This window comes from Bos indicus x Bos taurus, unplaced genomic scaffold (genome assembly GCF_003369695.1).
Source record: "Bos indicus x Bos taurus breed Angus x Brahman F1 hybrid unplaced genomic scaffold, Bos_hybrid_MaternalHap_v2.0 SuperScaffold_100135, whole genome shotgun sequence".
In the NCBI taxonomy this organism is placed as follows: Eukaryota; Metazoa; Chordata; class Mammalia; order Artiodactyla; family Bovidae; genus Bos; species Bos indicus x Bos taurus.
In genome coordinates, this window is record NW_020867067.1 from 932,138 (window position 1) to 952,866 (window position 20,729).

At 39.6% G+C, this 20,729-nt stretch overlaps 1 protein-coding gene across 2 annotated transcripts in view; it reads right to left on the reverse strand.

Moving 5' to 3' along the window:
- The window catches only part of LOC113888439 (multidrug resistance-associated protein 4-like), a 159,651-nt gene that overhangs the window by 85,337 nt on the left and 53,585 nt on the right, over positions 1-20,729 (reverse strand). For both annotated transcript variants that reach the window (XM_027535568.1, XM_027535569.1), the window contains exons 14-18: positions 12,699-12,896; positions 10,349-10,489; positions 9,569-9,606; positions 8,826-8,920; positions 2,500-2,646 (exon numbers count right to left, since the gene is read on the reverse strand). In XM_027535568.1, coding sequence (XP_027391369.1) covers positions 2,500-2,646; positions 8,826-8,920; positions 9,569-9,606; positions 10,349-10,489; positions 12,699-12,896 — 619 coding nt within the window. The remainder of the gene's footprint in view (positions 1-2,499; positions 2,647-8,825; positions 8,921-9,568; positions 9,607-10,348; positions 10,490-12,698; positions 12,897-20,729) is intronic.

Consider the following 20,729-nt stretch of genomic DNA (forward strand, 5'->3'; position numbering starts at 1 on the left):
GACTCTGCAGCCACCCCTGCAAGGGTGTTGCACCCTGAGGAGACTCAGGATGAAAAAGAACAGGACACTGGCCCCAGACAGGGGAGGTGCAAATCAAAGGAACTGTAACAGGGAGGAGCCAATTTTGACTCCATGCTGGATGTGTTTCTTTGACCACTGCTGGTCATTGCTTTGGTCAGGGAACCCTGCCCTTCTGTCTGGATGTTAAATGAAAATGGCTTTTTTCAGCTTACAGGGAGACAATCTGACTCTCACCGCCTGTGAATGGCTGCAGAAAAGAAAAAAAATGAACAAATACCCTCTTATTGTGCAAGATAAATGGCCTTTTGACTTTACTTCCTCGCCTTCTCTCCTCTCTGTTCTATAAAAGAACCAAGCATCCAGATTCCAATAAGATGGTTATTTTGAGACATCAGTCTGCCATCTTCTAAGTCTGCCAAGTTTCCAAATAAAGTCATTTTCCTTTGCGTTAACACGTCATCTGTTAAGACTTATCAGCATTGTGAGGCGAGCAGAGCGAGCTTGAACTTGGTAACAAGTAATACCACTCTACGTGGTTCTCTCTTCATGCCATCACATACCAGAAACAAAGACAATCTATCACAAATTCTACATTTGAAAATAAACACAGGAAAGAATTAAATTTAATATACTACTAAAAGAGTAAAAAACCGATGCCCCTAAACCTTAGGGCCTAACTTTGCTGTACTTATTTGAGCTTCTATTTTCTTGAAGGGATGAAGTTCTGATAATAGACACAGGAGCGGGAGACAAGATACACACTGGTATGCCTGCTGCTCTAGGATTAGTGACCTTAAAGATTTAAACTTTGTTCCAAATCCTTGAATAATAAATCAGCATCTGGAGATGCCTACAGGTCATCAAGAGCCTGGTTAACAGTGGTCACAAGCACTCAGAGGCTGTGATAACATAAATTATAACTGATAACAGTCCCATTTGATGCTCCCAAATTTACAACTGTAGGTTCCCCATTAGCAGGAAAAGTAGAGCTAGTTCACAGCCATAATAGCAACAACTTCCAATCACTTCCTCACTCCAGTTTTGTAATAAGATGAGATTGTGTGGGCCTCTGCAGTTTACCATTCTCCTTACAGTGCTTGGATTAAAGAACATGTGTTGAATAAATGTACACAAGATGCTGCACTAAACAGCCTTATTTAATCCTCACAACAGTCTTGTGAAACAGGAAGGGCAGTGGTTAATCCCATTTCACAGGAGGGGAATTTCCCAGACACCATGTCAACATCCTCACTTAGGTTCATTAGGCACTGATCCTGTGCTAAGTGCTGTGAATATATTAACCTGCTTAATGCCCACAACATCAAGATATTGCTAAGGATGTGAATAGTATCCTCATTTTATAGGTAAGGAAACTGAGACACAGAGAAATTAAATAACTAACATATAAGTATTAAAATAACTATAACTGGCTATTACTATTAGTAACTATCTCCAGGACCGAACTCAGGAAGTTGGCTCCAGAGTCCATACTTATAACCGTTACAACATCCTGCCTGGAGATTTGCCTGCCCCGTAGTATCTACCTACTTTGGCCTTGATTGTGCAGCTAGTTGATGGCCAGGCCAAGGCTACTGCTGTCCTCTCTCCAGTCACATCCTTGCCTCATCAGGCCCTGTCAATCATGACCTGCAAAAGCAAAGCCACCCTGGGCCTCAGCACAAGTCTAACCAACTGAGTAGAGTGGTATGTGTGCTGATGAACTAGCTCTTCATAGAAACCCAGGTCAGGAGGCCACCTTCAGAAGCAAGACAGGTGGAAGGCCTCAGGGTATGGGAACCAACCACTGGAAACCTTCCTAAGTAAGGTTGGGAAACCAACCTAAGTAAGAGTGTTTCTTACTTAATAATGAAGATCCTCCTGCTAGGTACCACAAGACATCTTTAATGTAATCAAAAGTCCATTGTAAAACTAGACAGTTAATTTTATTGAAGAGGATGCTTACATTTCACTGATCTTGTATTTTAATTAATTTTACATTACCATTTAGGTAAAACTCAAAATATGAGTGCATGTCAGAGCTCTGTGGTCCTAGAAATGAATGGGCAATGAAAGAAAGAAACACACAGCTTGTCTTCTGTAGAGACGTTCCTGGAAGATGGTCCTTCCTAGTTAGCTTAACATTATGTAACATAGCCAACGTTTTAACAACTAGTCAAAAACATTTCAACACATTTTCATCATTTGTTGGGTGTTTCATTGGACTCCTAAATCATCCTGCAAAGTAAACATTCATATATTTTTACAGACATGCATAAATTGGAATAAAGGCTTATATGCTCCTATATTCAGATATTCTCTGGTAGGAAAAATTATTTGTGAAGATTTTTGTAGAAAATGAATAAACATACACAGTGATTTTCTTCCAGGCATCTCTTGAATTTTCAAATATGAAAATGTAAATAGGCATGTAATGTGTTACCAAGACATATTCATTAAGAAATTTGGTGTCTGACTTACCTATTGGATTTATATGGAAGAACAATACCTGAGTTCTTAAAATGGTCTCCAACATTATCTTGTGCAAAGTTTGTGAAGAATTAACAAGGATGCAGAATATCAACAGAGACCTTGTGATACCGAAAAGGACAGTAGACACAGTTAACCCTGAAATAAAGAAACATCACTCAGCACAAGATCTCTGTCTGATCCTTAAGCATGCTAAAGCATGGCAGGCAGTTTAGAAAGATACTGTGCATTTTATTCTATAAATAAAATTCATATAGAGATTTACATATATACAGAATTTAAAAAATACATATATAAAGTAAATTCTGTAAGATTTTAATGCTTTAAAAAGTACATTTAAAAGAAAAATATAAAAATCACTGTTTTCTTCCCACTAAATGGAAACAACATGGGGGAAAATGTGTAAACTGCAGCTTGATTCTAGGCTTGCCTAATTCAATTACAAGTTCTAATAAAACTTATAAGACAGATAATTATACAACTAGAAGATCTTCCTTTCTCCACATTTCAAATCTCATTATTTACAACATGTCCCATAATTTGAAAGAAAGGTATGCTTTGGTAAAAATGAAAGTGTTAGTTGCTCAGTCAAGTCATACTCTTTGCAACACCATGGACTGTAGCCCCCAGGCTCTTCTAAGCATGGAATTTTCCAGACAAGAATACTGGAGTGAGTTGCCATTCCCTTCTCCAATGTTTTGCTACCAGCACATGAATTAACGGGGAAAAGGAGAAATGATCTACCATTTCCTTGCAATTTACAAGGGAACTCTACTTAATTCTCTGTGGTGACTTAATTGGGAAGGAAATCCAAAAAAAGGATATATGTTCAATGGTTCACTTGGCTGTACAACAGAAACTAACACAACATTGGAAAGCAAGTATAATAAAAATTAATAAAAATTAAAAATATTAAAAATAAAGTAGCTACTTCTATACCCAAGTAGATATAAAGAGCATGAAAATACCATGTTAGGTTGCAAGTGGACAATCTCTTAAATAACTGAACTGCAAGAAACTACAAATTATATTTTGACATGAGATAATCTAAACAAAATAAACTAATCTCTCACTATTTAATAGCACCCCAAAGCATTTATAAATAAATTAATCATTTAAATTTATGTATTATCAATGATATAAATGAGCACTACTATGCATATAAAAATAAAAATAGCCCTCCAAACATCTCTTCAACTCACAATGCTATATTGAATGGAGATAACTTCAGCAATATATATTCCATCAAGTACTTTTTTCCATTTAGCTGCCATATCAGTGTTATTTAAATACTGAAAGCTGCTTAAATTCCTGAATTCCACCAACAGGCATTTGCCTTAGCCCACAATCCTATATGAATGTGTAACAGAATCCCTTCCTTCTTCTTTAAGGCCTCATTGTCCACCAATTCAGAAGGTAAACAGCTGGTAGATTCAAACTTCTTATCAAGTGATTAATAAAATAAATACCAAATTTCAATGAGTGGATTTTTACATAACTTACTCTTTGCAGAAAGCTTTCACAAGCATTTCCTGTGAGGATATTTAAATTTTTACTTATTTACAAAAATATATTGGGGTATAGTTGCTTTACAATGCTGTGTTAGTTTCTGCTGTTCAATAAAGTAAATCAGCTATATGTATACATACATCCCTTCCCTCTTGGACCTCCCTTGCCCCCATCCCTCTCCTCTAGGTCATTGCAGAGCACTGAGCTAAGCACCTTGTGCAACATAGCAGCTTCCCACTAGCTATCTGTTTTACACATGGTAGTGTGTATATGTCAATCCTAATCTTTCAATTTATTTCCCTCACCTCCCCATTCCTGCTCTGTGTCCACACATCTATTCTTTACAGCTACGACTCTAGTCATCCCCTGCAAATAGGATCATCTGTACCCTTTTTCTAGATTCCATGTTGCTGTTGTTGTTTGTTCAGTTGCCAAGTCGCATCCAACACTTCGTAACCCCATTGACTGCAGCACGCCAGGCTTCTCTGTCCCTCACCATCTCCCAGAGTTTGCCCAAGTTCATGAATTGGTGATGCCATCCAACCAGCTCATCCTCTGTCACCTTCTTGTCCTTCTGCCTTCAACCTTTCCCAGCATCAGGGTCTTTTCCAGTGAGTCAGATGCTTACATCAGGAAGCCAAAGTATTGGAGCTTCAGCTTCAGCATCAGTACTTCCAATGAGTATTTAGGGTTGATTTCCTTTAAGACTGACTGGTTTGATCTCCCTGCTGTCCAAGGGACTCTCAATCTCAAGTCTTCTCTAGCGCCACAGTTCTAAAGCATCAATTCTTCAGTGCTCAGCCTTCTTTATTGTCCAGCTCTCACATCCGTGCATGACTACTGGAAAGTATATAGCCTTGAGTATACAGACCTTTGTTGGCAAAGTGATGTTTCTGCTTTTTAACACACTGTAGAGGTTTGTCATAGCTTTCCTGCCAAGAAGCAATTGTCTTCTAATTCCATGGCTGCAGTCACCATCTGCGGTGATTTTAGATCCTAAGAAGAGGAAATCTGTCACTGACCCCACATTTTCCCCTTCTGTTTGCATGAAGTGATGGGACTAGATGCATGATCTTTTTTTTTTTTTTAATATTCAGTTTTAAGTTGGCTTTTTTACCCTCATTATTCACCCTCATCAAGAGGCTCTTTAGTTCCTTTTTGCTTTCTGACATTAGAGTGCTATCACCCACATATCTGAGGTTGATATCCTCCAGCAATCTTGATTCTAGCTTGTAAGCCATCTACCCCAGCATTTCACAAGATGTGCTCTATGTATAAGTTAAATAAACAGGGTGACAATAAACAACCTTGTTGTACTCCTTTCTCAATCCTGAACCAATCAGCTGTTCCATACAGGTTTCTAACTGTTGCTTCTTGATCTGCATACAGGTTTTTCAGGAGACAGGTAAGATGGTCTGGTATTCCAATCTCTTTAATAGTTTTCCATAGTTTGTTATGATAAACACAGTCAAAGGCTTTAGCTTAGATAGTGAAACAGAGGTAGATGTTGTTCTGGAATTTCCTTGCTTTCTCTATGACTCAGAAAATTAGTAGTTGTCTTCTGCTTTTCCCCAGTAGCTTATTGGACACCTTCTGACCTGGGGAGCTAGTCTTTTGGTGTCATATCTTCTTGCCTTTTTATGCAGTTCATGGGTTCCTTATGGCTAGTACAATGGAGTGGTTTGCCATTCTCTCCTCCAGTCGATTATATTTTGTCAGAACTCTCCACTATGATCCATCCGTCTTAGGTGGCCCTACATGGCATAGCTCATTGTTTCATTGAGTTACACAAGCCCCTTCACCATGATAAGGCAGTGATACGTGAAGAGGCTAGATTCCAAATGTATGCATTAATACAAGTATTTTTTTGTGTGTTTTCTCTTTCTGACTTACTTTACTTTGTGTGACAGACTCTAGGTCCATCCACATCTCACAAATGACCCAATTTCATTCCTTTCTGTGGATAAGTAACATTCCAGTTTACATGTGTGTTAGTCACTCAGTCCTGTCCAATTCTTTGCAACCCAATGGATTGTAGCCTGCCAGGCTCCTCTGTCCATGGAATTCTCCAAGCATGAATACTGGAGTGGGTTGCCACTCCCTTATCCAGGAGCTCCTCCTGACCCAGGGATGAAACTCAAGTCTCCATCTTTGCAGACATATTCTTTACCATTTGAGCTACCCGGAGAGCCCCCCTCCCCCGATCCAGTGTCTATATGTACCATAAATGAGATGAAAAGACACCCCTGAGAATGGGAGAAAATAATTACAAAATAAGTAACTGACCAGGTGTTAATCTCCACAATATACAAACAACTCATGCAGCTTAATATAAAGAAAAAAAAAAAAAAACCCAATCAAAAAATGGGCAGAAGACCTATATAGACCTTTCTCCAAAGAAGACATACAGATGGTCAAGAGGGACATGAAAAGATGCTCAATATTGTTATTTGAGAAATGCAGATCAAAACTCTAATAAAGTATTATCTCACACCAGTCATAATGCTCTCATCAAAAAATATACAAACAATAAATGCTAGAGAAGGTGTGGAAAAAGGGAATCTTATTGCACTGTTAGTAGGAATGTAAATTGCTACAGTCACTATGGAGAACAGTATGGAGGTTCCTTAAAAAACTGAAAATAGAACTACCATACAACCCAGAAATCCCACTACTGGGCATATACCCTGAGAAAACCATAATTCAAAAAGACACATGCACCCCAGTGTTCATAGCAACACTATTTACAAAAGCTAGGACATGGAAGCAACCTAAATGTCCATCAACAGATGAATGGATAAAGAAAGCATTTAAAATTTTTGTTAAAGACATCCTTTAAATAGTATGTAATGCTTTACTATATATATTCTAAATATTCTTGTGAATAGAGAAATTCATGTTAATAGTGAATATTAGTCTGGCAATCCAAATTTTGAATTAATCACACAGTTGGGGAGGAGGGAACACTGTAATCTAAGGGTAAGAAAGAGAAGGAATCCTAATTCCAGACACTGGACTTCCCCTGCTTAGCTTCTCAAGTTATTAGTGAAGCCCAAGAGATGAGCAGTGTGGAAAGAGGAGTTTTGCATACCTGGGAGGGAATAATGCTTTTATTTATGGCCCATGCAGCCAGAGGATTTCATCCAAGATCAATACAAGTCTGTTTATTCAGAAAGAATTGGAACAACCTGAACCATAGGGTGGAATTCATTTGTAATCCCCTTCCTGATGTTCAAGCTGGTTTTAGAAAAGGCAAAGGAACCAGAGATTAAATTGCCAACATCCGCTGGATCATAGAAAAAGCAAGAGAGTTCCAGAAAAATATCTATTTCTGCTTTATTGACTATGCCAAAGCCTTTGACTGTGTGGATCACAATAAACTGCGGAAAATTCTGAAAGAGATGGGAATACCAGACCACCTGATCTGCCACTTGAGAAATTTGTATGCAGGTCAGGAAGCAACAGTTAGAACTGGACATGGAACAACAGACTGGTTCCAAATAGGAAAAGGAGTTCGTCAAGGCTGTATATTGTCACCCTGTTTATTTAACTTATATGCAGAGTACATCATGAGAAACGCTGGACTGGAAGAAACACAAGCTGGAATCAAGATTGCCGGGAGAAATATCAATAACCTCAGATATGCAGATGACACCACCCTTATGGCAGAAAGTGAAGAGGAACTCAAAAGCCTCTTGATGAAAGTGAAAGTGGAGAGTGAAAAAGTTGGCTTAAAGCTCAACATTCAGAAAACAAAGATCATGGCACCCGGTCCCACCACTTCATGGGAAATAGATGGGGAAACAGTGGAAACAGTGTTAGACTTTATTTTTTTGGGCTCCAAAATCACTGCAGATGGTAACTGCAGTCATGAAATTAAAAGACACTTACTCCTTGGAAGGAAAGTTATGATCAACCTAGATAGCATATTCAAAAGCAGAGACATTACTTTACCAACAAAGGTTCGTCTAGTCAAGGCTATGGTTTTTCCTGTGGCCATGTATGGATGTGAGAGTTGAACTGTGAAGAAGGCTGAGTGCCAAAGAATTGATGCTTTTGAACTGTGGTGTTGGAGAAGACTCTTGAGAGTCCCTTGGACTGCAAGGAGATCCAACCAGTCCATTCTGAAGGAGATCAGCCCTGGGATTTCTTTGGAAGGAATGATGCTAAAGCTGAAACTCCAGTACTTTGGCCACCTCATGCGAAGAGTTGACTCATTGGAAAAGACTGTGATGCTGGGAGGGATTGGGGGCAGGAGGAGAAAGGGACGACAGAGGATGAGATGGCTGGATGGCATCACTGACTCGATGGACGTGAGTCTCAGTGAACTCCTGGAGTTGGTGATGGACAGGGAGGCCTGGCGTGCTGGGATTCATGGGGTTGCAAAGAGTCAGACAAGACTGAGTGACTGATCTGATCTGATCTGATCTGCCCATCCATATAATGTTATAAGATTTAGCTAAAGCACCTACTAGAATACATAGTAGCTACATATTTCCAGTGGCTGATTTTCTCAATATGCAATCCTGGCTTAAGTACAAAAATTCATTATGGAACAAGTTAAGAGTCTTCATCCAAATTTTTCTTCTTCTGCTGCTGCTGCTACATCACTTCAGTTGTGTCCGACTCTATGCAACCCCTAGTAGATTTTTAAAATAATTATTCTAATTAATTCATAGAGTAAATGCAATTCAGATATTTAATCTATTAAGACATTACTGAATTACTCTGAAAGCCCTCGTTGCTCACACAGACTCATTGTAAGCACCTTAAACTCTGGTATTCTAGAGTAGATGACTCAAATTTACCTGAATAAACTCTTAAGTACCAGTTCAGCACAAATACTACATCTTCATCTTCTTTCAAATATCCCCCAAAATACAGGTCACTTTGTACATTCGCCCTATGGAACAGAAAATTTTTAATATTACACTATAGATATACATAGAGTTTACACAGATATCACCAAAAAATTACCTCAACTCAAGAAATGTATATTATGCTGGAAAAATATGAATCACGACTTTCAGTTTTCAAAATTTTCTGTGAAGACAGACTTAGAAAATGAACTTGTGGTTACCGAGGGGAAGGACAGTTAGAGAGTTTGGATGGTCATGCACAAACTGCTAGATTTAAAACAGGTAACCAACAAGGACTTATTGTATAACACATGGAACTCTGCTGAATGTTATAATAACGTGGCAGACAGGAGGGAAGTTTGCGGGAGAATGGATAAATGTATATGTATGGCTGCGTCCCTTCACTATTCAAAAGAAACGATCACAACATTGTTAATCGGCCACCTCCCACTACAATATTAAAAGTTCAAAAAAATTTTTTTTTCTATAAAGAAGCTGCTGAAGGGAGGGACATGGGGAGAGACCACAGGGGGATCAATACCACCCACAGTAACTTTCATCTTTCTTCAGGGAAACTACGTGAGGGTCAGAAGAGGAGGCTGAACAAGCCCCATCTCCCCCCCTGAGTCTGTGGGAAAGTGAGGCTTCGTGTAGACTTCACAGCTCTTTGGGTCAGGCCAGAAATCACTCACCAGAATGCAAGCCACCAATCCTGCAGGATGTAGGCAACCTGGAGCAGGAAACAGCAGTCACTCAGACATTGACATCACTGAGCCTCACACCCTGCTCACTAGGATGGAGGACAGAAAGGCTCCAGAACATGGAGATGCTCCTTCCGGCTCAGGTCTGTGCCAAGCCCCACACCCCAGAGGACCACAGGTCAGGGGAGGGCATCTTACATGTTAATATATTTAAAAGAAATCCCCTTTTCCCTAGAAGACTTTGCTCCCCAAATATAATGTACTTCAATGCAAATCCAAGTGGACTCCAAAGTCAGTAATAACAAAACAAATGTTGGGATTTTGGAAAGCAAAAAGCTTGTCAGGTACAGTGATGGTCAGTTCTGGGTGTCAGCTTGGTTGCGCCAGTCTCAAGTGATTCAATTAAATACTCATCTAGATGTTGCTGTGAAGGTATTTTGTGAATGTGGCTCACATCCATCATCAGAACCTAAATAGAGGAGATCACTCTCAATACTGTGGTTGCCTCATCCAGTCAGACAAAGGCCCTAAGAGCAAAATCTGAGGCTTCCTGGAGGAGGAAGAAATTCTGTCTCAAGATATCAGGGTCAGCTCCCACCTGAGGTTTCAGTCTGCAGGCCTGCCTTTCTGATTTCACATTCACCAAGCTAGGCCCACAACTGCATGAGCCAAGTCTTTGAGATAAATCTCTTAATACAAATATATTAAAAGAATTATAAAATACAATATAAATAACTGAGTGCACAAATCAAAATAAACTCCCTTACGTACCTGAGCTGCTATGTTTACTAGAATAAGGAAGATGATGACAGGCCAGTGAGCACCAGCTGTGAAGTAATTCTTAAAGGTCTTAAAACCAACTTTTCCTTTCAAATGGTACTCTAGAGGTAGTACAACCTGTATATTCTCAGTCTAAAAGGGAAAAAGAGCAGTGAGAAATGAAATTTTAAAAAATGAACCTCAGCACTCATTATCCGAGAAATGCAAATCAAAACCACAATGAGGTATCACTTCATGGCAGTTAGAATGGCTGTGATCCAAAAGTCTACAAGCAACAAATGCTGGAGAGGGTGTGGAGAAAAGGGAACCCTCTTACACTATTGGTGGGAATGTAAACTAGTCCAGCCACTATGGAGAACAGTGTGGAGATTCCTAAAAAAACTGGAAATAGAACTGCCAAACGCCCCAGCAATCCCACTGCTGGGCATACACACCGATGAAACCAGAATTTAAAGAGACATGTGTACCCCAATGTTCATTGCAGCACTGTTTATAAAAGCCAGGACATGGAAGCAACCTAGATGTCCATCAGCAGATGAATGGATAAGAAAGCTGTGGTACATATACACAATGGAGTATTACTCAGCCATTAAAAAGAATACATTTGAATCAGTTCTAATGAGGTGGATGAAACTGGAGCCTATTATACAGAGTGAAGTAAGCCAGAAAGAAAAACACCAATACAGTATACTAACGCATATATATGGAATTTAGAAAGATAGTAACAATAACCCTGTATGCGAGACAGCAAAAGAGACACAGATGTATAGAACAGTCTTTTGGACTCTGTGGGAGAGGGAGAGGGTGGGATGATTTGGGAGAATGGCAATGAAACATGTATAATATCATATATGAAACAAATCACCAGTCCAAGTTCGATGCATGATACTGGTTGCTTGGGGCTGGTGCACTGGGACAACCCAGAAGGATGGTATAGGGAGGGAGGAGAGAGAGGGTTTCGGGATGGGGAACACGTGTATACCTGTAGCAGATTCATGTTGATGTATGGCAAAACCAATACAAAAAGTAATTAGCCTCCCATTAAAATAAATACATTTATATTGAGAAAAATAAAATGAAAATGAACCCCAAATTTCAAGAGTTCAACAATGTCCTCCTCTGCAAAGCTGTGGGAAACAGACATATCTCATACACTGATAGGAGTGCAGGATGGTCTATCTCCTATAGAGAAGGGTGTGGGAATATCTGGCCAAACCACATATGTGTTTACCCTTGGACCCAGCCATCCCACTCATAGGAATCTATGAGAAATAATCAAACATCATTCACATGAGGTTATTCACTGTTGGGGAGCTTTCCTTAAAATAGAACATGACTCTCAACACACACACAACAAAATCAATTAATGTATAAATGCAGAAACTTCCTCTAAAATAACACACAAAATGATATGGAGCTAATGTATCCCTCCAGATGACTTGTGTCATTCAATGATAGAAACATAAAACATACTTGGGACTCAAAACACTAGCCAAATACAGTAAACTGAGTTCACAGAGAGTTAGAGTTACATAGCACGTTGCAAGCATATGATCTGAATCTATTTAGTTCCTAAATTTCAGAGAGTGATTCTTGAGTTTAGAAAATGAATCAGAATCATTCCAGGCTCCTGGGTTTGCATATCAAGGAATATCTGTGTATATTTTTAAGCGGGATCTAGTGCATTTCTCTCTGGAGGATTTAGAATGCGTTGTAGAGTCACAGAAGCCTAGTGTGTCCTTGGCTCTCTCCTGGCCACGGGGATTCAAGGTCGATAAGATGTGGTTCTCAGTCTTGAAGGGTAAGAAAGGAGGATGGGAACTAACACTGAAGTGTCTACCATGTGTCAGGTCCTTTGCACATGTTATCTCTGACCTATCACAAACCATCTAACACTGAGGCAAAATAATACCATCAGTCACCTGAGTGCTAGAACATTCCAACATACAGGAAAAGTAGCTGATTTAACGTGGCAACAGCAGGACTCAGTCTAAGGGGGTCTTCACATTAAGCCTTGGGATGTATAAGGGAAACTGGGGCCAACCAACATGAGTAGGATGTAACTATGGTTAACTGAAGAGTTCTCAATCAGTGTGAGCCACATTCACTCAGAAATTTATAGCAGTGCACCCACTGCTGATGTCTCCATCCTACACTCAAAGGGGAACCCCGAGCAGGCTTGATTCCTTCATGCTCTTCTATCAGTTCCATGGAACAAGACTTTGGGAACCTTAGGGTCTACTTTCGGACAAATGAAGAAGTCATGAGCAGAGCAGACTGAAGGTCCGTGAGACCACCAAGAGCAGACAGACCCGGGCACACTGCAGGATGAGAAACTCACTTCTTGGTCTTCTGGAGCCGCATCTTTCAATGAGCGTCTGGGAGACTGGAGAGACTGAACCAAAGACTCAGAGATCACAGTGGGAGTTCCTGGAACTGGAGATGGTTCAGATTGCTCATTCCCCTTCTCAAAACGGGAAAAAATATCTATCCCGGATTTCAGGAACTCAGAGTAAGTTCCTCTTTCTATCATTATCCCCTGAAATAAAAAGTTGAGAGGAATTAATTTATATTTGATAATATTAAACCAACCTAAATACTAATCAAGAAAAGCTATTTTGTCTTAAATTAATATTCTTGAAAAAAATAATCCCTGGTTCTAGAATTCTTGTTGAGAAATCTAATTCAGTCATCTCAGTACAGAACTGATAATTGGGTTCTCTGCCAAACCTCATCCCTGTGTTAGGTGTTGGGGATGTGAAAGAAAGGTGTGCTCATGTGTTAAAAATGGAGGCCATTGACATGACTACCATGGGCACTTAGGGAAGGAAGAAGCATGGAGGTTGGTGGCAGGATCAGCACAGTCTTTTTAGATAACATGGGAATTGAGAGAAGCCTCATGTGACAATTCCAGGAAAGAAATTTAAACTTAACCCAGAGGTGGGCACAAGTACATCTGCATATGGGTAAGAGTCTCTCATTAAATCTTCACTGACCACTGTCACTGTCACACTATCATGTGCCTGGCGGGGATAATAGAAACCAGCCCTGGACAGAAAATCCATGAGAGGCCTCTCCATGGTCTCTACAACTGCCCCCACACACTCAGCAAGTTCCCAACTGAAAATTCAATATTCCACTTTTTAAAGTAATTAAACAAGGAAGTCATGGGGCTGGGGTGGCTCTGAAGCCTTGGATGTCTGTGCCCACAAACCAAAACCTAAGCCAGAATCAATGTACTCAGATCTGAGAAAAAACTTAGGAACAACCAACCACAAGCAGCCAACTAGGCTTCCCCAAATCAGGTAACTGCTTAAGCTACAGCCAATCAAATAATTTTCTTTGAATACATGTGACACTTCCTTGCAGTTTCCCTCCCTTACAAAGTCACATAAAATAATGTGCAGACGTTTTGCTATTTTCTGACCCCATGAAACCAGACTCAGCTTATTCACTCAGTAGCGAAAAAAACATCAGGGGGAAAAAAAAAAAATCTCAGCATGCAAAACACATCAAATGAAAGCAGCTGTGGTTAAGGCAGCTCAAGTGGAGGGAACTGGCCAGGACCCTCGCTGGGACCCCTCTCACCCTCTCCCCTGAGGGGGTCTACTGGGAGAAATGCAGGGAAGCCTTTGGGTACCATCTGATACTGAAAAACTAGAAAATTATGAAGGATATATCAGGTCTTGTTCCACTCGGGAGGCAAAATTCACACACCTCTTTAATGAAATCACCACATCAAATTTGTAATACGTATGCACAATGAAATGACTGGTGGTATAAAGATAGAAATTTCACTCAATGGTCAAGCATTGACAATTCTTGGGGGGATGAAAGGACAGCCATTCCCCATCTGCTGTGAACAGAGGGACCAAACAAACAGTAAAGATGAACCCCAACTCATGCAGGGGTGCTCACCAGGGGGCAAATAGCTGTTTTGTGAGTACTAAAATTGGGTGTAGTGTCCTCAAAGGAAGCAATAAGGGGACCCCAAAATATCTAGGGACTGGCTAAATAGGTTATTCCCCTGCCACTGATCCTGTGCTCATAACACTGCACTGTCAACACAGGTTTACACACTAGAATCACCCCCTCTGCACATGAAATCAACTGCTCTCAAGCTTGAGAAACCTTAGCCTCTCCCCCGACTTCTAGAGGAGTGGAGAGGAGTTAACACATGGAAGTGCTTCCAGAGAGGCAGGGGTTCTGTATTTTAATAATCTTTCTTGGAGCAGAGATTCATTTCAAAAATCAGGGATCTGACCAAGGGCTTGTGGAGCATTCATAGGTTAACAACAAAGGTGCTGAGACCCAGAGGTAAATGAGCCAAGGAATGAAGCATCAAATGACCACCAAGTCTGAAAGCTTCTCACTAATCTCCATCCCACCCCTAGTCATGCTAGGAGTTGTGGGTGGGATGGTGCCTCCTCCTCAAAACGATGTGTTCAAACATGACACCTGTGAACATGACCTTATTTGTATAGAGTCTTTGCAGATGTAACCGAGTTAAGATGAGATCACAGTGGAGCAGGGTGACCCTAAGGCCAGTAAGACTGATGTTGCTATGAGAACAGAAGAGACCCAGACTGACACGGGGACAATGGACATGTGACATCAGAGGCAGAGACCATAGCACTGCAACTGGAAGCCAAGGAACACCTAGGAAGGCCGGTGAACACCAGAGGCTGGAGGGAAGGATTCTCCCCTGGAGCCTTCAGGGAGAGCCGGGCCTGCCAGCACCTGGATTTGGGACTTGAAGCTTCCAGAACAGGGCGACAATAAACTTCTTTTGTTTTAAGTCACCCAGCTTGAGGTACTTGGTTACGGCAGCTCTAGAAATGAATACTCTAGCCTGAGCCCACACTTCTGTCTTCTCAGCTTTACTAAGACTCCTAACTGCTTGGTCACCCCTCCAGTGACCATCAGAGAAATCTCTTAACTCCCACATCAGACCACATCCCTCCTCTGCTCTGGAAGATCCAAGACTTCCATCCCACTTCTGGGCTCGCTGCCCACTGCCTGGAGACCAGCTCCCACTCATGCCCCTGCTCATTTTCCTCAGACCCCCTGGTCTTCCTGCTGTTCCTCCAACCTGCCAGGTAGCTCCTTCCTCAAGACCCCCTGTCTCAGACCCCCTCCCCCAGGTGACTCTGTGGCCACCAAGATCATGTCACTCAGACCCCGTGAGGCACCAGCTCCTCAGGGAGGCAAGGATGTCACCTTCTTTGTCACATCCTCCCCATGAGAACAGGAGCCCTGTGAAGGCAGGGCCTTGTCCTCCTGCTGCAAAGGCTCCGATACGTATCCGGCACATAGAGACTTGTGCAAGGAGACCAGAGACTGGAGACACCAGCAGAGAGGATGTCTCTGACCCGGGTGCTCAGCTACCTAACCTCGCTTCTGGTGCTAATGGAATATGCTTTTTTTTTTTTTTTTAATTTTTTGTTTTATTTTATTTTTTACCTTTACAATATTGTATTGGTTTTGCCATATATCAAAATGAATCCGCCACAGGTATACATGTGTTCCCTGTCCTTAACCCACCTCCCTCCTCCGTCACCATACAATCCCTCTGGGCCGTCCCAGTGCACCAGCCCCAAGCATCCAATATTGTGCATCGAACCTGGACTGGTGATTCATTTCATATATGATATTATACAAGTTTCAATGCCATTCTCCCAAATCATCCCACCCTCTCCCTCTCCCACAGAGTCCAAAAGACTGTTCTATGTATATCAATATGTCTTTTGCTGTCTCGTATACAGGGTTACTGTTACCATCTTTCTAAATTCCATATATATGCGTTAGGCTTATTTCACTCTGAATAATAGGCTCCAGTTTCATCCACCTCATTAGAACTGATTCAAATGTATTCTTTTTAATGGCTGAGTAATACTCCATTGTGTATATGTACCACAGCTTTCTTGTCCATTCATCTGCTGATGGACATCTAGGTTGCTTCCATGTCCTGGCTTTTATAAACAGTGCTGCAATGAACATTGGGGTACACGTGTCTCTTTCAATTCTGGTTTCCTCAGTGTGTATGCCCAGCAGTGGGATTGCTGAGGTGTATGGCAGTTCTATTTCCAGTTTTTTTAGGAATCTCCACACTGTTTCCCATAGTGGCTGGACTAGTTTGCATTCCCACCAACAGTGTAAGAGGGTTCCCTTTTCTCCACACCCTCTACAGCATTTATTGCTTGTAGACTTTTGGATCACAGCCATTCTGACTGGCGTGAAGTGGTACATCATTGTGGTTTTGATTTTCATTTCTCTGATAATAAGTCATGTTGAACATCTTTTCATGTGTTTGTTAGCCATCTGTATGTCTTCTTTGGAGAAATGTCTAGTTATTTGGCCATTTTTTGATTGGGTCATTTATTTTTCTGGAATTGAGCTGTAGCAGTTGCTTGTATATTTTTCAGATTAGTTGTTTGTCTGTTGCTTCATTTGCTATTATTTTCTCCCATTCTGAAGGCTGTCTTTTCACCTTGCTTATAGTTTCCTTTGTTGTGCAGAAGCTTTTAAGTTTAATTAGGTCCTATTTGTTTATTTCTAGTATTCTGGGAGGTGGGTCATAGAGGATCCTGCTGTGATGTATGTTGGAGAGTGTTTTGCCTATGTTCTCCTCTAGGAGTTTTATAGTTTCTGGTATTACATTTAGATCTTTAATCCATTATGAGTTTATTTTTGTGTATGGTGTTAGAAAGTGTTCTAGTTTCATTCTTTTACAAGTGGTTGACCAGTTTTCCCAGCACCACGTGTTAAAGAGATTATCTTTAATCGATTGTATATTCTTGCCTCCTTTGTCAAAGATAAAGTGTCCATATGTGCATGGAATTATCTCTGGGCTTTTTATTTTGTTCCATTGATCTATATTTCTGTCTTTGTGCTAGTACCATACTGTCTTGATGACTGTCACTTTGTAGTAGAGCCTGAAGTCAGGCAGGTTGATTCCTCCAGTTCTATTTTTCTTTCTCAAGATTGCTTTGGCTATTCGAGGTTTTTTGTATTTCCATACAAATTGTGAAATTATTTGTTCTAGCTCTGTGAAGAATACCATTGTTAGCTTGATAGGGATTGCATTGAATCTATAAATTGCTTTGGGTAGTATACTCATTTTCACTATTTGATTCTTCCAATCCATGAACATGGTATATTTCTCCATCTATTAGTGTCCTCTTTGATTTCTTTCACCAGTGTTTTATAGTTTCCTATATATAGGTCTTTAGTTTCTTTAGGTTGATATATTCCTAAGTATTTTATTTTTTTCATTGCAATGGTGAATGGAATTGTTTCCTTAATTTCTCTATTTTCTCATTATTAGTGTATAGGAATGCAAGGGATTTCTGTGTGTTGATTTTATATCCTGCAACTTTACTATATTCATTGATTAGTTCTAGTAATTTTCTGGTGGAGTCTTTAGGGTTTTCTATGTAGAGGGTCATGTCATCTGCAAACAGTGAGAGTTTTACTTCTTCTTTTCCAATTTGGATTCCTTTTATTTCTTTTTTTGCTCTGATTGCTGTAGCCAAAACTTCCAAAACTATGTTGAATAGTAATAGTGAAAGGGGCACCCTTGTCTTGTTCCTGACTATAGAGGAAATGCTTTCAATTTTTCATCATTGAGGATAATGTTTGCTGTGGGTTTGTCATATATAGCTTTTATTATGTTGATTTATGTTCCTTCTATTCCTGCTTTCTGGAGAGTTTTTATCATAAATGGATGTTGAATTTTGTCAAAGGCTTTCTCTGTATCTATTGAGATAATCATAGGTTTTTTATTTTTCAATTTGTTAATGTGGTGTATTACATTGATTGATTTGCAGATATTGAAGAATCCTTGCATCCCTGGGATAAAGCCCACTTGGTCATGGTGTATGATCTTTTTAATGTGTTGTTGGATTCTGATTGCTAAAAATTTGTTAAGGATTTTTGCATCTATGTTCATCAGTGATATTGGCCTGTAGTTTTCTTTTTTTGTGGCATCTTTGTCAGGTTTTGGTATTAGGGTGATGGTGGCCTCATAGAATGAGTTTGGAAGTTTACCTTCCTCTGCAATTTTCTGGAAGAGTTTGAGTAGGATAGGTGTTAGCTCTTCTCTAAATTTTTGGTAGAATTCAGCTGTGAAGACGCCTGGACTTGGGCTTTTGTTTGCTGGAAGATTTTTGATTACAGTTTCAATTTCCGTGCTTATAATGGGTCTCTTAAGATTTTCTATTTCTTCCTGGTCCAGTTTTGGAAAGTTGTACTTTTCTAAGACTTTGTCCATTTCTTCCACGTTGACCGTTTTATTGGCATATAATTGCTGATAGTAGTCTTTTATGATCCTTTGTATTTCTGTGTTGTCTGTTATGATCTCTCCATTTTCATTTCTAATTTTACTGATTTGATTTTTCTCCCTTTGTTTCTTGATGAGTCTGGCTAATGGTTTGTCAATTTTATTTATCCTTTCAAAGAACCAGCTTTTGGCTTTGTTGATTTTTGCTATGGTCTCTTTTGATTATTTTGCATTTATTTCTGCCCTAATTTTTAAGATTTCTTTCCTTCTACTAACCCTGGGGTTCTTCATTTCTTCCTTTTCTAGTTGTTTTAGGTGTAGAGTTAGGTTATTTATTTGAATTTTTTCTTGTATCTTGAGGTATGCCTGTATTGCTATGAACTTTCCCCTTAGGACTGCTTTTACAGTGTCCCACAGGTTTTTGGTTGTTGTGTTTTCATTTTCATTCGTTTCTATGCAAATTTTGATTTCTTTTTATTTCTTCTGGGATTTGTTGGTTATTCAGCAGCGTGTTGTTCAGCCTCCATATGTTGGAATTTTTAATAGTTTTTCTCCTGTAATTGAGATCCAATCTTATTGCATTGTGGTCAGAAAAGATGCTGGGAATGATTTCAATTTTTTTGAATTTACCAAGGCTAGATTTATGGCCCAAGATGTGATCTATCCTGGAGAAGGTTCCGTGTGCACTTGAGAAAAAGTGAAATTCAATGTTTTGGGATGGAATGTCCTATAGATATCAATTAGGTCTAAATGGTCTATTGTATCCTTTAAATTTTGTGGTCCCTTGTTAATTTTCTGTTTAGTTGATCTATCCATAGGTGTGAGTGGGGTATTAAAGTCTCCCACTATTATTGTGTTATTGTTAATTTCTCCTTTCATACTTGTTAGCATTTGTCTTACATATTGCAGTGCTCCTATGTTGGGTGCATATGTATTTATAATTGTTATATCTTCTTCTTGGATTGATCCTTTGATCATTATGTAGTGACTTTCTTTGTCTCTTTTCACAGCCTTTGTTTTAAAGTCTATTTTTTCTGATATGAGTATTGCTACTCCTGCTTTCTTTTGGTCTCTATTTGCATGGAAAATCTTTTTCCAGCTCTTCACTTTCAGTGTGTATGTGTCCGCTGTTTTGAGGTGGGTTTCTTGTAGACAACATATGTAGGAGTCTTGTTTTTGTATCCATTCAGCCAGTCTTTGTCTTTTGGTTGGGGCATTCAACCCATTTACGTTTAAGGTAATTATTGATCCTGTTGCCATTTACTTTATTGTTTTGGGTTTGAATTTATACACCCTTTTTGTGTTTCCTGTCTAGAGAATATCCTTTAGTATTTGTTGGAGAGCTGGTTTGGTGGTGCTGAATTCTCTCAACTTTTGCTTGTCTGTAAAGCTTTTGATTTCTCCTTCATATTTGAATGAGATCCTTGCTGGGTACAATAATCTGGGCTGTAGGTTATTTTCTTTCATCATTTTAAGTATGTCTTGCCATTCCCTCCTGGCCTGAAGAGTTAGGATTAGGATTAGTTAAGTTAAGTTAGTTAAGATCAGCTGTTATCCTTATGGGAATTCCCTTGTGTGTTATTTGTTGTTTTCTGAGAAGAGACTACCCTTGCTTCCTTTCATCCAGTCTACTTAAGAAACAAAAAATTTAATGTTTTCCCCTTGATGCTTTTAATATTTGTTCTTTGTGTTTGATCTTTGTTAATTTGATTAATACGTATCTTGGCGTGTTTCACCTTGGGTTTATCCTGTTTGGGACTCTCTGGGTTTCTTGGACTTGAGTGATTATTTCCTTCCCCATTTTAGGGAAGTTTTCAACTATTATTTCCTCAAGTATTTTCTCATGGTCTTTCTTTTTGTCTTCTTCTTCTGGGACTCCTATGATTCGAATGTTGTAGCATTTAATAATGTCCTGGAGGTCTCTGAGATTGTCCTCATTTCTTTTAATTCATTTTTCTTTTTTCCTCTCTGATTCACTTATTTCTACCATTCTATCTTCTAATTCACTTATCCTATCTTCTGCCTCTGTTATTCTACTATTTGTTGCCTCCAGAGTGTTTTTTATCTCATTTATTGCATTATTCATTATAT